A 15,671-nucleotide genomic window follows, 5' to 3' on the forward strand; every position below is an offset into this window, starting at 1 on the left:
ATTTCCTGCCTGCCTGCCTTCCCCTGCCAAAGTCCTGGTGAAGCCTCAGTCGTAGTCCACGTGACGCCTTCTCCAAACCCCCAGTGCCTGACCGTGCTGCTCCTGGGCCTCCCCGGCCTCTGCGTACCGCTTCACGGATCTGCCCACAGCGGCTAGTCACCCCCGTCCACGCCTGCCCTGCCCCTAACTGCAAACTCTACAAAGACACTGGCCCAGCATCACCCACCACTGGTCTCTGCCCACCGGAAGCCCCAGGGAATTGATGAATAAGCCTGCGAAAGGAAGGGATGGAGTGGTTCTCGAGTCAGTAGAAGAGATTCTTGAACCTGGGAATTGGTGTGTGCTGAGACTGGGATTCCCTGTTAACTTACATGTTGACGGGGTTTACGGATCATCTATGTACACTGGATTATGTCTGGGAGCTTGTGCCTCTGCCAATCCTAGGGCCCATATTTCTGCATGTATTCATTCCACAACTAGTTATTCAGCACTTACTGCGTGCAAAACACTCTTCCGTTTACTGGGTCTGTAGCAGCTCACACTGGCTCATCTGAGGATCCACATTCCCTTGTGCCCCAGTCTTGCTGTGTGGCCTTAGGTAAGTCTCTGTAGCTCTCTGGGCCTCACTGAAATGAAGGGATGGCTCAGCGCTCAGAAGCACCTTTCCAGAACTATGGTCCACAGTCCTCTCCCTCTCTGTGCTGCCGCCCTCCCTCACACCCTAGATTGTGCCTGAGTACAGGATCCCTTCCTGCCGAGTGCATTGCCCAGCACAAAAGAACAGAGGAATTTTTTTATTAAAAAAGAGCAATCGGGAGCAGAGGTGGCTCAAGCAGTTGAGCTCCTGCCTCCCACATTGGAGGTCCTAGGTTTGGTTCCCAGTGCCACCTGAAAAAACAAGAATGAACAACAAGCAAGGCAGATGAGAAAACCAACTCAGGGAAGCTGATGGCTCAATGGCTGAGCGCTGGCTTCCCACATACAAGGTCCCAGGTTCAATCCCTGGTGTCCCACACCTGCCAAATCAGAATCTCCAGTGCTGGGGTTTACAACAAGGTGTCCCAGGTGATTCTCATGCGCATTAATGTGTGAGAACAACTGATCTAGTCCAATCCCTGTGGTTTTATAGATGAAGAGACAGAGGTTCAGAGAGGTACAATGTGCAGCATTGCAGGGGTAGAAAAGAGCAAACCTAGACATCTGGTCACTTTAAGAACACTGGGCTGCCCCTGATAAATTAAAAGGACACTTAGTCCAGGGGAGGATGTTCACCAAATGGTTATCATTGTTAACTCTAGGGAGAAATTTAGGCAGAAAGAGGAAAAAGGAGGGATTTGATTTTTACTCTATACTCCTACATTACTTGCATGTCTTAAAGCAAGACATGAATCAAACGTAATCCTATAAAAGTATAAATTAATATATTACTGATAGCACTTTGGTTTTCATGTAGCTCCCTAAGCAAAAATCTGATGCAATCTCACATCAGATGCCCATGGACCACCCCAAGCCCAAGGCACCCCAAACAGTCTCCAGGGATGGGGTAAAAGAGAAGAGGCGTCACGGACGTCAGCCTCTGACCAGGCCTTACGGGGTTCGCAGCACGCATTTACTAGCTCCGGGAGCCAACTGTTGATCCCTAGAGATTGTGAGCCCTGAGACGTCCTGTTGGTAGTCAGAAATCAGCCATCGCAGGAGCATTCACACCACGGAAATTAACAAAGGCTACGAACTAGGGCCTTTTTTTGTCTTTAAGAGCCTGTTTTTTCTTGTTGTTGTTTGTTTGCTTTGAGGTACCAGGCTGGGGGTTGAACCCGGGACCTCGTGTGTGGGAAGCCGGCACTCAACCACTGAGCCGCATCGGCTCCCCCGAGTTGGTTTTCTCTTATGCTTCGCTTGCTGTTTGTTTTATTTTTTGGGAGGCACCGAGAATGGAACCCAGGGCCTTCTGTGGGGGAAGCAGGCACTCAGCCGCGCCAGCCACAGCCGCTCCCCAGGAACCCGTTGTGGAGCATTTACCAGCACGCCACAGCCAAGATACCCTGACCGGACACTGAGGCTCGGAGAAGTGACTGCAGAGCCGCCTAGTGGCAGAGCTTGATTATCCAGTCAACCATCATCAAGGCTTACTGCTCCTGGCCAGAACTGAACGCTGGAGTCATGCAGAATCACAGAGACGAGTCAGAACTGTCCCTGCTCTTGAGAAGCCCAAGTTCTGGCAGAGAAGATGGGTGAGAAATCACATTAAGAAACAAAGCTCAGGTGCCGCCTCTACCCCTTCCAACAATAGATGGCACTGTCTGAGCATCGTGTTACGTGCTTTCTGTGTATTACCTCACAAACTTTTGTCTGAGGGCAAATCATCTTTTTCCTGAGCCTCTCTTTTCTCACTTCCGTAATAAGGATAACACCTACCACTCGGCATTTTCGACACTGAATGTGTTGACAGAAGTATCGTTATGCACAATGGATGTTTTATAGGATAAAGGATGTAATCAAAGAAACCCAAGAGTCCTAAGGAAGTCCAAAGGCCGAGGGGCCGAGGGTGGGAAACAGGGATGGGTAGTGGTGGGGGTGGGGTGGGGAGAGGAGAGAATTCACAGAATAAGCAGCGCCTTCAAGGTTTCGATGGGTAAATAAGAATTTTCCAGGCAGAGAAGACAGAGGCCAGGTGTTAGGCAGAAGACACAACATAAACAAAGACCAAGGTTGGGGGGGTGGGCTGTAGAAGCCAGGGTTATCAAGACAGAGACCTGACTTCGTGGGTCCAAGCCTGGACCCCCCACCCTCTCCTTACCCCTCACCAGGTGCTCTCTCTGTCCTTGCTCCCACAGGTCCTTCCTGTTGATTCGATCAAAGATGCTCAGAGCCAGCAGCCAGGCGTCACCGGACCCTCGATAGGCCACCAGGAGCTGGGCCATTTCCAGGGGGCCAGCCATCTCCAGGCGCCCCCAGGGGATCTTGCCTTCCCCCAGCTCCGCCAGGCACCCCAGGTACAACTTGAACTTCTTCAGCTCCACGGCCTCGAGCTCCTCCAAGTACGTGATCAGGCGACAGATGACACACTCTGCCATCCCTGCCCGGAGCTCTGGGCGCGGGGTGCCGGGACCCCGAAGGAGAGGAACTGGAGGCTAGGGCGATTCTGCACACGGCACACGGGGCCACCCCAGCAGGTGTCCCATCGGATCCTTTGCAGGCAGGAGGGAGGGCAGCTCCGGGGCTAGCCGCCTGCGGCAAGCGGCGGCAGGAACGAGGGACGGGAAGCCCTTTAGTGAAATGTGCTTTCTCACCCTTCAGCTCTGCTCACCACTGGAAGTTCCCTTTGAAGAGCAGGAAGTTGGGGGCAGTTAAGAAATCACAGGAGGGAAGCGGGTGTGGCTCAACTGATAGAGCATCCGCCTACCATATGGGAGGTCCAGGGTTCGAACCCAGGGCCTCCTGACCCGTGTGGTGAGCTGGCCCACGCGCAGTGCTGCCACATGCAAAGAGTGCTGTGCCGCACGGGTGTCCCCTGCATAGGGGAGCCCCAGGTGCAAGGAGAGCTGCCCCATGCAAATAAAGCGCAGCCCGCCCAGGAGTGGTGCTGCACACACGGAGAGCTGACAGAGCAAGATGACGCAACAAAAAGAGATGCAGACTCCCTGTGCCGTCGAGAATGCAAGCGGACACAGAAGAACACAGCAAATGGACACAAGAGAGCAGTCAACGGGACAGGGGTGGGGGGGTGGTGGAGAGAAATAAATAAAATAAATCTTTAAAAAAAAAAGAAATCACAGGAGTCATTCTCTTCTGCTCCCTCTTCCCCGCTCCCCTGACAAAACAGCCACTCTCGTTCCCCGCTGTGGCCCCGTTTTCCCTGCCTTACCTGTGTCCGTGGTGGACTGTGTCATCAGTCGGGGAGGACTAGCCACCCCAGCCCGTTGGCATCAGGACTCAATATGTGACCAGGAAACGTGAGCGAACGTGGCCGTGCCGCTTCCTGGAGCAGCTTTTAGAGCCTAGACTGAGTGAGCTCTTTTCTCCTTCCCCTCTTTTCCCCGGACCCTGAGAAGATGCTCCCTCGCTTGGGAGCAGGGGCTCTGCCGCGGTGGTCACGTTACGCGTTCTGAGATGGGGGGTTACCCTGGACTAGCCGGCACCCCACAAGGCCCTCCTACGAGGGAGCAGGAGGGCCAGAGAAGACGGAGCTGGAACAGGGGTGGCCGGGGTGTGGTCACCGCCAGGGGCCGTGAGCCAAGGAGTGAGAGAAGCCTCTGGAAGCTGGGAAAGGCAAGGAAATGAGCTGTTGCCCAGACCCTCCAAAAAGAGCTCAGCCCTGCTGACGCCTTGACGTCAACCTGCTAAATTCCTTTGGAAACTTCTGGCCTCCAGAACGGGACGATAATACATTATTGTTGTTTTGAGCCACTGAGTTTGTGGTAATGTCTTCAAGCAGCAATAGGAACGAATACAGGCTCCTTTTCCAGCTGAAAGAAAACAGAAATCAGAGTCATAGCCCACTGACTTACAGTGGATTTGTAAGGGAGTTGTAAATACTGTTGCTATAAGTCATTAAGATGGAGGGACCGTTTATTACTGAGCATTCCTTAGGGAAAGCTGAGGGACACAATGTTTTAATAATTTCTGGAAAGCAGTCAAAGCAACATTGTCTCACTTAGGAAGGCTTGCACTGTAATTAGTAATCCCAGCTGTGAATGCCTTAAACAGTAAGGAAAAACAAACCACAGCTATGGATGAGTTTCATAAGCATAATGATGAGCAAGAGAAGCCAAGCATAAATATGTGCATAAAACCAGGCTGTATAATTCCACTTATATAACGTTTAAAAACATGTAAAACTAAAAAATAGTGTTAGAAGTTAAGATCTTGATTACCCGTGGGAAGGGTGGGTGGGCGGGCACTGGAAGGGACCCCAAGGGGGCCCTCTGGGAGACTGGCCCTGTTACGTTTCTTCATACTCTGCTAGTTACAAGTGTGCTGCTTAATCTATGAAAATTAATCATGTGCGCTTATGGTTGATTGTATAAAATACAATGACAACAACAATTTGGGCAAGAAGGGGATTTATTGTTTCACTTTTTTATTTTTTTTGAGGTTACCAAAAAAAGATAGGAAGCCAATACTCAACCACTGAGCCACAACTCCCCTGAGTCAGTTTTTTCTTTTTCTTTTGCTCGTTGTTTGTTTTGTTTTAGGAGGCACCAGGAACCAAACCTGGGACCTCCCATGTGGGAGGCAGGTGCTCAACCGCGTGAGCCACATCCGCTCCCCTGTTGTTTCATTTTTCATGAAGTCTAGGCACAGAGTTCCCAGAGGTTTAGTAATTCACTGGCTCAGTGATGTCTCCTTGACTTTCATGCCTGACTGACTCTTTTTTTTTAAAAGATTCATTTTTTATTTTTCTCCCCTCTCCCCCATTGTCTGCTATCTATGTCCGTTCACTGTGTGTTCTTCTGTGTCCACTTGCATTCTTGTCAGCGGCACCAGGAATCTGTGTCTCTTCTTGTTGCATCATCTTGCTACATCAGCTCTCCGTGTGTGTGGTGCCACTCCTGAGCAGACTTTCTTTTGCACTGGGTAGCTCTCCTTATGGGGTGCACTCCTTGCGCATGGGGGTCCCCTATGCCAGGGACACCCCTGTGTGGCACAGAACTCTTTGCATGCATCAGCACTGCGCATAGGCCAGCTCATCACACGGGGCAGGAGGCCCTGGGTTTGAACCCTGGACCTCCCATGTGGTAGGCTGACGCTCTATCCGTTGAGCCAAATCTACTTCCCTCTGACCCTCTCTTGTCTTCAAGATGACCACAGAAGCTCCAGGCAAGACAGGCAGATACCATGATTTCCAGTGAAAGAATAAAGACTTTTTTCCCTCGTGTATCTCTTTTTAGGACAATAAGGTTTCCCAGGATCCCCCATCAGACTTCTCACATCTCACAGACCAGAACTGGATCATAAGGGTCCTAAACCAAATCTTGGGTGGGTTTGTGAACCACAAGGCTCAGGAGAGAAAGATGAAATTTTGGGCTCAGCCGGCAAAGAGAAAGGACAGATGGCCATTGGTCGGCAGGCAGTGGCCCCTGCTATAAACACTCATGGGCTCTGGAACCAGAAAGACTCGCATCTGTGACCCAGTTTTATCACTTCACCACCTGCTCTGGTGACCTTGGACTCCGCCCCACACCCCCTTTGGGATTCTGAGTTTGATTTGTCATATGAGGTTAACACCTGGTAAAATTTTAAATTCAGTGCTTTTAAATTAAACATCTCTTATTCATTCATTGATCCCTCCCCCCAAATTTTTTTTTAAAGATTTATTTATTTATTATGTCTCTCCTCTTCCCCCTGACCCCGGTTGTCTGTTCTCTGTGTCTATTTGCTGCGTCTTCTTTGTCCACTTCTGTTGTTGTCAGCAGCACAGGAATCTGTGTTTCATTTTGTTGCGTCATCTTATTATGTCAGCTCTCCGTGTGTGCGGCACCATTCCTGGGCAGGCTGCACTTTCTTTCACGCTGGGCTGCTCTCCTTACGGGGCGCACTCCTTGCGCGTGGGGCTCCCCTGTGCGGGGACGCCCCTGAGTGGCAGGGCACTCCTTGCACACATCAGCACTGCACATGGGCCAGCTGCACACGGGTCAAGGAGTCCCGGGGTTTGAACCATGGACCTCCCGTGTGGCAGGTGGACCCCCTAACCACTGGGCCAAGTCTGCTTCCCCCCGAATTTTTTTATTAAGCACTTACTACATGCCAGCCTCTGTGCACATAAAGATTTCCTATCCCGGTGGAGTTTATAATTTAAGAAGCTGTTTGCACTCAAAGTTTACATGAAGCTTTCTCAGGCATTCCTCTCAGCATCCCTGCAGAAAGCCTGCAGACTTGGCTCTTTAGCCCCGCTGGACAGATGAGAAAAACCAGGACTCAGAGAAGAGCAGGATGTGCCCGAGGCAGTGAGTAGGAGAGCCAGGATTGAAGCCTCATCACAATTATTCCTAAATTCGGGTGATCGACCTGAACTGATAGCCCATTTCACTTCATACAACTTAGTCCCCTTAGCATGGCCTCTACCGTCCACCAAGGCCACCCACCCTCAGGGCCTTGGGACATGCCAACCCCTCTGCCTGGAACACTCTGTAATGCTCTCAGACCTCACGTGACTCTCATCATTGAATTCTCTGCACAGTTGTCCCCTGCGCAGAGAACCCCCAACAGTGACTCTGCCCTGCTCACTTTCTACTCACATTCTCCTTTTTATTTTCTGTATGGCAGTGATCACTTTCTGAAGTTACCTAATTTGTCCATTAACGTGTTTACCGATTAACTTGCCCGAGTTCTGCCTCCCTGAGTAGAATGCGTCCCCCTTGCAGGTAGGGAGGTTGTCTTGTTCACCTTTGGTTTGAATCGCCATTTTATTCCCAGGAATGAAAACCATGCCTGCACTATAGTAAGTCATGAGCTGATGAATGGATGGATCCCAAATACCTGTAGACGTTTATGTGTCCCAAGAAAAGATAAGATGTTATGTACCAGAAATCGTCCAAGTGAAATCTGCTTGGGAGGAAATAAAGAATATTTTGTAAAAGCCCTTGGAATGGAAGATGAGACCCGAAAGCTATACCTAAGCATAAGGAAAGAAACTGGGGGAACTTTTCCAGAGAAAATGGGGAGAAGAGAAGCTCATACTGGGGAGTGATTGCCAATGACTATGGGGGTTCTGCTGGGGAGATGAAAGTGCCCTAGAATTAGACAGTTGTGATGGTTGTACAGGTTTGTGACGATATTAAAAACCGTTGAAAGGTACACTTTAAAAGGGTGAATTTGTGGTATGTGATTTATAACTCAATTTAAAAACATGTTTGTGTAAAAAAATGTCACGGAGTTGTCCTCGCTGACCTGACCCGGGTTTTCAGCATAGACTGTGGAGAATCTCTTTGCCCAGCTGTCTTTGGGTTGGTTTCATTCCAGACAGCCTCTCCCCGTGCTATGGGCGCTAACGGTCATCAGCATCTCCAGGCACGCACCCACCAGCTCAGCAGTCTGGAAAGGACAGTGTAACTCCCCCACAGTTCTCCTGGACAGCGGGTTCAGGCTTCTGCCCATTTCTGTGGCTGATTGTCAACCAAAGCCTGGCCCCAGCGCTGGACTCCACCTAAGGCAGGTGGGTTGAGAGCAAGGGAGGAGGGTTCCCCGAGAGGAACACAATTCCCTAACTAGAGAATGGCACGTAGAGGCTGAGACAGAAACGGCCCTGCCAATCAACGATCAACGCGGAGGGAGGAGATGGAGAGGAGAGAAGACAAGGCCGGCGCAGCTGTAACCAGGAAGTCCTGGTGACATGTCTACAATTTTTCAAAAAGGTTTTTTGACTTTATTGTGAGTGTGTGTTTTTTTTAATTATGGTAATAGAATTCCGTTTTAACTGCTTTCACCTGTGCAATTCAGCGATACTAATTTCCTTTCCAAAATTGTGCCACCACCACCGCAGCCATTAGGAAAATAGAAAGTGTGTACCCATTGAGCATTCATCAACTCCCCATATCCCTCTCCGCCCCTCCCCTCTTGCTGAATTTACTGTCTCTTTGAATTTTCATATTCCAGGTAGTTCACAGAACTAGAATCGTACAGCGGCCTCTTTGTGCTGGGCTCATGTCCCTCAGCATGACGTCAGGGTTCATCTGCCCGTAGCTAGTACCAGCACCTCATTCCTTTCCACGCTGAGTGACATTCCAGCCTGTGGACGTGCCACACTGTGCTGCCCACTCGTGTCGGGGGACACTTGGGTTGCTCTCACCTTTTGGCTCTCTGCAAATATTTTTAGCGGTGATGACCGCTCTGCGGATCCTTGTCATTTTTGCGATATAAACCCCTCCTCCGTCTCCCCTGTGAGGTCTTCAGCAAGCTCTGCCTTCTCAGGACTGTGTTGTGTGAGTGGGTGTTCCTTGAGCAACTCCAAGAGTTCCTTTCTTTTTTATAAAACACAGAGGACGCACATTTGGAATCAGAACCAGGAGGCAAAGAAGGCCTTAAAACAGGTGATTATAATCCTCCAGGAATTTGTAGGAACCTTGATGGGGGTAATGTCATTTAGCAGGAGTTTTAACAGGATTTTCTGCAATCTTCAGGCTCAAGGAAGTCCTGGTTAACCTCAAGTTTAAGAAAATCACCTGGGGAAGCAGATTTGGCCCAGTGGTTAGGGTGTCCGCCTACCACATGGGAGGTCCAGGGTTCAAATCCCGGGCCTCCTGACCCGTGTGGAGCTGGGAGCTGGCCCACGCGCAGTGCTGATGTGCACAAGGAGTGCCGTGCCGTGCAGGGGTGTCCCCCATGTGGGGGATCCCCACGCTTAGGAGTGCACCCCATAAGGAAAGCCACCCAGCACAAAGAAAGCACAGCCTGCCCAGGAGTAGTGCCACACACACGCGGAGAGATGACGCAGCAAGATGACACAAGAAAATGAGACACAGATTCCCTGTGCCGCTGACAAGTACATAAGCGGACACAGAAGAACACACAGCAAATGGACACAGCAGACAATCGGGGGGGGAGAGGAGGAGAGAAATAAATAATAAATAAATAAATCTTAAACAAAAAAAAGAGGATGCACTAGAATAAAAAATCTGTCCATCAACATAAGAAAACTGAAAAAAAAAATTCACCTGAAATCGCACCATTCAGATGGGGCTTCTTTCACATAAGACAAAAATAGTTTATTTCATGATTTGCTTGATTGGGTCCCAGAGAAACTGTGATGATCCATACAGTGCAGTTTACATTTATTTAGCTATCAAGTGATCTGTGGTTTAAATAAACCGGTTTTGTTTTCTCACGTAACAGATCCGGAGGGAAGCTGTCCAGCTGTTTAATGATGCTCTCAGGAACCAGCACTTTCTCTATCACTTGGTGCTCCCAGCCTTGGCATGGACTTGCTTCCTCGTGTGTGCTCAGACGGCTGCCACAGCTTCCGGCATCCCAGCCGTGTTCGAGGCACAAGCCGGTAGGCAATGGGGACACCATTTTATCAGGAAAAGCAAGTGCCTTCCCAGGAGGCAGCAGATTTCCACTTACAGCTCATCGCCAGCCAGCCCCTCCCCTAAGCCCTATCTCCTGCGGGGACAACGACCAGGATTAGAGCAGGGGTTCTGAACCAGGGGTCCACGAGCTTGAATTGAAATTTAAAAACCACATTATTCTTGTGGGGACATGTTGGTCAGGTGTGATATATTCATTAAATAAGACACAGTGTATGGAGTTAGTAAGGGGTCCATGGAACAGAAAGGTTAAGAAGCCCTGGATTAGAGGTTTGCAAAGCACCTGGCATAGAGTTCAACAAGCAAATGATTTTCTTCAGGTCCCCCACCTTAGTCTATGTGTGTCTGCCCTATTTGAGCTGTTTCCTGACACAAGGCTGGTCCCAACCTCCGGTTCCTGAATCTGACTTCACAAGTTGGTCATGATGACAAACTCTGAAATTCTTGGTATTGAAGATCAGGTCTGCGACTGTGTGATGCAGTGGAAAGACCACACTTCCTAGAGTTTGACAGACTCAGTGGCGTGACTGTGGCAAAACCACTTCCCATCTCTCACTTTCAGTTTCCTCAGTGGAAAATGGGCATAATAACACCTACTCCACGGTATTGAGGTGACAATGGAAGGATCTAACATAATATAGGTCCCTGATGGGGAAGCCGACATGGCTTGACTGATAGAGCATCCGTCTACCATATGGAGGGCCCAGAGTCTGATCCCCAGGGCCTCCTGGCCTGTGTGGTGAACTGGCCCACGTGCAGTGCTGCTGCCACGCGCAAGGAGTGCCGTGCCATGCAGGGGCGTACCTGCATAAGGGAGCCCCACGCGCAAGGAGTGTGCCCCACAAGGAGAGCCGCCCAGCGTGAAAGAAGCGCAGCCTGCCCAGGAGTGGTGCTGCACACATGGAGAGTTGATGCAGCAAGATGACACAACAAAAAAGAGACATAGTTTCCCAGTGCCGCTGAATAATGCAAGCAGACGACACAGAAGAACACACAGTGAATGGACACAGCCGACAATGGTGGGGGGAAAGGGGAGAGAAATAAATAAAATAAATCTTAAAAAAAAAATAGGTCCTTCATAAATGGTGCCTGCTGAGCCAATGGACGGCAGGTGCAGGTTGGTTGTGGCTCCAGTGTAACAGATGTGCCATCACCATGAAAGCAGAATCATGCCAGCCTTTTACTGTGTATTCTCAATGCCTGGTCCATAGAGGTTCCCCAATCAAGATTTGAGCAAATGAATTAAGTGGATGGATGCATGAGTGAGGGCATGAGGGGATAAATGAATGAATTTGTACCAGGCACTGGACACTTGCCTACATTATTCCCTTGAATCTTCACTTCAACCTTTGAGGTAGGGACTGCCTTGTGCCCGTTGACACAAGAGAAAGTAGACTCACAGGGATGACCTGTTCAACAGTCCACGGCCGATCTGGTACGAGGCAGATAGAGGGCTACACTCATCCAAAGTCAGGGCTGTGGTCACCTCCTCGGTTCTTAGCTGACGGTAGAGATCATGATTATCAGGGAAACTTCAGAACATAATATTAGTTTTTTTATTTTTTTTTAAAGATTTATTTTGTTTATTTCTTTCCCTTCCCCCCGTTGTCTGCTCTGTGCCCATTCGCTGTGAGTTCTTCTGTGTCCACTTGCATTATTGGCAGTCCTGGGAAACTGTGTCTCTTTTTGTTGCATCATCTTGCTCCGTCAGCTCTCCATGTGTGCGGTGCCACTCCTGGGAGGGCTGTGCTTTTTTCACACGGGGCAGCTCACCTTGAGGGGTGCACTCCTTGTGCATGGGGCTCCCCTATGCAGGGACACCCCTGTGGAGCACGGCACTCCTAGTGCACGGCAGCACTGCACGTGGGCCAGCTCATCACATGGGTCAGGAGGCCCTGGGGATCAAAATCTGGGCCCTGCATGTGGTAGACGGATGCTTCATCAGTTGAGCCACGTCTGCTTCCCAAGAACATAATATTTGAGTGTGGGATTGAATTCCTCCCTAAACGTCCTCAATTAGAAGCTTGGTGGGATTTGGGGGGAATGAGAAGCCATGAAACTGTGTTTTCATAAAGCCCTCCAGGTGATTTTGCTGAGAAACGCTTCTCTATGTTACTACCGTCTTCTGTGCATAAAAGCACAGGGCAATTACTACTTATCTAACAGAAGAATTCTCCTTTTTCACATTCTAGAAGAGACCTGTTTTAGTCGAGGAAATACTTTGTGGAGTCACTTAGGCACGAACCTGTTAACAGCAGGGATTTTGCTCTGCAGCCTGAGGTGTGCTAGTTTGCAGCTGGAGCTGAATCATTCAGGATAAAAAAGGAATTTTAGAAGCCACGGGGGAAAGGCAGTAGGAGAGGAGAAAGGTCTTGTCAGAGGGCCAGAGAGCACCTGGGCTGGGTTTATAGCGATGACCGATGGGAATTTTAATAGTTTTATTGTGTGTTGTATGGTAAAAACTCACCTCTGCCCCATCATGAGTAACGACCACATATTGTGAGGCTGGATTTGCTGTTAGAGGGGAGATGATGAAATTCTGGGTCTTGTCTCTAGGTGGGCTTGGGTGGGATCACCTTCTCCCTCGTGGAAGGTCACACCTGAGTTTTATATACATGCTCAGTGTCCCAAAGAGAGGACACCAAGAGCAAACTCCCTCCCAACCCTCCCAGCACTGCCACCACCATCACCAGCTCCAGCTCACAGCCAACCGGCCACAAAAAAGAAATCATCATCCCCAGCCCACCAACGGGGAAACTGAGGCTCAGAGTGTGTGATCTACACTGTGAAGGTAGAAAACGATGGAGTTCAGATTCAAACTCAGGTCTGCCTGGCTCCAAAGTCCAAGCTCCTAAGCCCTTTTCAAGTGGAAGGGCACTTACAGACCCTGCAGACCCCTCCTCAGATTTGAAAGAGGGGTAAACAGAGGCCCAAGGAAATGAAGTTACCTGCAGACCATCGTACGGGATCCCAAAGCTGCCAGGTACAGCCAGCCAAAGTCCTCCTAAGCAGGGCTCCTTTCTCCCATGTGGTGGGGACACCCCACCGGGGCCTGAGTACAGGGCTTGTGAAACTTCCTCCCTGCTGTGTCCTCACTCTCCCTGACCACAGACCCCGCAGGAAGCTCTCAGCAGGGCTGGACCCTCCCATGCTGCGTTGCATGGACGTTCAGGCAGCTCAGCCCACCAGGCTCCCACCACCCCTGCCCTGGCCAACCAGGATGACTTGGCAATTCGCTGGGGACTTTATTTTACTTTTTTCTTAAAGATTTATTTTATTTATTTCTCTCTCCTCCCCCCCCCCCCCCCCCCCCCCCCGCATTGTCTGCTCTGTGTCCATTCGCTGTGTGTTCTTCTGCATCCACTTGCATTATCAGGCAGTGCTGGGAAACCACGTCTCTTTTTTGTTGCGTCATCTTGCTACGTCAGCTCTCCCTGTGCGTGGGGCCCCTCCTGGGCGGGCTGTGCTTTTTTCACACTGGGTAACTCTCCTTGTGGGGTGCACTCCTTGTGCATGGGGCACCCCCATGTAGTGGACACCCCTGTGTGGCACGGCACTCCTTGCGCATGGCAGCACTGCGCATGGGCCAGCTCCACACGGGTTAGGAGCCCTAGACCCTCCATATGGTAGATGGACGCTCTATCAGTTGAGCCACGTCTGCTTCCCTCACTGAGGACTTTAAAACTCACCATCATGGAGATGGGAGTGGCATGGGAAGAAAACATATTATATTCCTAACTTCCCAGACCAGGCCATGTCCCCCTATTAACAGACCCTCCCGGAATCCTGTGTTTGTCCTTCACAGGACTTAGCACGAGATAGTTTGAAATTATATATTATTATAGCCATTTATTATAGCCCAGTTAAACCTGAGATAATGAGAAAAAAGCTTATCATCTGACAAAGGTAGATTTATTCCATGAAAAAGATGAAGAGAAGGACGAGGGGATGATTTGGGCCTGGAGCTCTGAGAATGGAGGAAAGATAGGGAAACGGATGTAGTTCAATTAATAGAGCGTCCACCTGCCATATGGAAGGCCCAGGGTTCGGTACCCAGGGCCTCCTGGCCTGTGTGGTGAGCTGGCCCACACACAGTGCTGCCGTGTGCAAGGAGTGCTGTGCCACGCAGGGGCCCCCACATAGGGGAGCCCCACATGCAGGGAGTGCTCCCCACAAGGAGAGCCACCCCGTGCAAAAAAACAGCCCACCCAGGAGTGGCACCGCAGACACGGAGAGCTGACGCTGCAAGATGACGCAACAACAAGAGACACAGATTCCCCAAGCTGCCGAGAACGCAAGAGGACAAAGAAGAACACACAGCGAATGGACACGGAGAGCAGACAGTGAGGGGAGGAGGGTGAGGGAAGGGGAGAGAAATAAATAAAATAAATCTTTAAGGAAAAAAAAAAGAAAGATGAATTGGAAAGAGAGTTATAAAATAGAATTTGAATATTAAAAAATGTGGTCTTGGGTGTTTAATCATTTGTCTCCCTGCTACATCGTTCTCTTTATTTCTTGTCTCCTTTCATTCTCTCATTTACTATCAGAAATAGTTCCACCATTCTGAGGGAAAGAATCCCTCTCAATCACTGCGGGTCAAAGGATTAACTGATTCGACCCTTCGAGAAAACAGTTGCCAATTATAATACATGACTCTTTAAAATATTGATGTTCTTTTACTCATAATTCCATTTCAGTCAGTAAGTCATGAGGAATGATCTTAAATATGGAAAAAGTGCTATGTACAATAATGTACTAAATAATATTACTTGTAATAATCGAACTGTGAACAGTCTAAATGTGCCCAAATACGGGGCTGATGAAATAAATCATAGCTCATTCTCACAGCAGAATGTAATGCAGTTATTCGGGATTTTGTTCACAAATGAAATAATTACAATAGTGTGAAAAATGCTTGTGATGCAATGAGTGAAAATATGCAGAGAATTAGACATAATATATGAGAACAATTGTGTCGGGAAATGCAAAATATTATGCTTAGAATACTGCAAAGAAATAACACAACAGAATATAAAGAGCTATGTTTTGAGTTTGTCCAACTAGAGGATTTGTTTCTCTTCTTTTGACTTTTTAAAGTTTTCAGAGTAAAAAAATAAACCATTCTTCTATAATAACACTTCTAGAGAGGTCTGGCGATATGGCAATCTACAAAGCAACCAGAACTCTATCAAGCCTGTGAAATCTCGACATCCCCAACTGGTCCTAGCAAAGATCAGCTATATACTATGTTAATTAAGTCTATATTCTTACCCATTTATTTATTCTCATCCTTTCCTGCTTTCTATCTGGAAAGCTAATTGCCGGACAAGAGCCAGTGTAAACCCCACAAACTCTTTGAAAATGCCTTTCTTGTTTAATAGTGTAATCCCTAAAGGCTTTTTAACTTTTAATCCTTAAAAAAAATTTACTTGAACCCCCAACCGATATTTGGCTACAGGAAGTTCAGTTCCATTCAGATTATTTCCGAGGTTCCTGGGTTGGGGAAGGAGCATCCCTCTCCTGATCACAACCTGACAGGTCTTAGCATTTTTTATTTTTTATTTTTTTAGGAGGTACAAACCCGGGACCTCATAAGTGGGAAGCAGGCGCTCAACCACTGAGCTACCCCCGCTCCCCTCTTACTAT

The 15,671-nt window shown here is 49.1% G+C and overlaps 1 protein-coding gene across 1 annotated transcript in view; it reads right to left on the reverse strand.

Annotated features, from left to right (window-relative positions):
- Nucleotides 1-3,150, reverse strand: part of NLRP12 (NLR family pyrin domain containing 12) — a 33,296-nt gene extending 30,146 nt beyond the window's left edge. Inside the window, exon 1 of the mRNA XM_004470227.5 lies at nucleotides 2,798-3,150. Within this exon, the coding sequence (XP_004470284.2) occupies nucleotides 2,798-3,074 (277 nt within the window). The 5' untranslated portion in view covers nucleotides 3,075-3,150. The remainder of the gene's footprint in view (nucleotides 1-2,797) is intronic.
- Between the last annotated feature and the right edge of the window lie 12,521 nt (nucleotides 3,151-15,671).

Source organism: Dasypus novemcinctus, chromosome 18, assembly GCF_030445035.2.
Source record: "Dasypus novemcinctus isolate mDasNov1 chromosome 18, mDasNov1.1.hap2, whole genome shotgun sequence".
NCBI classification, from domain to species: Eukaryota; Metazoa; Chordata; class Mammalia; order Cingulata; family Dasypodidae; genus Dasypus; species Dasypus novemcinctus.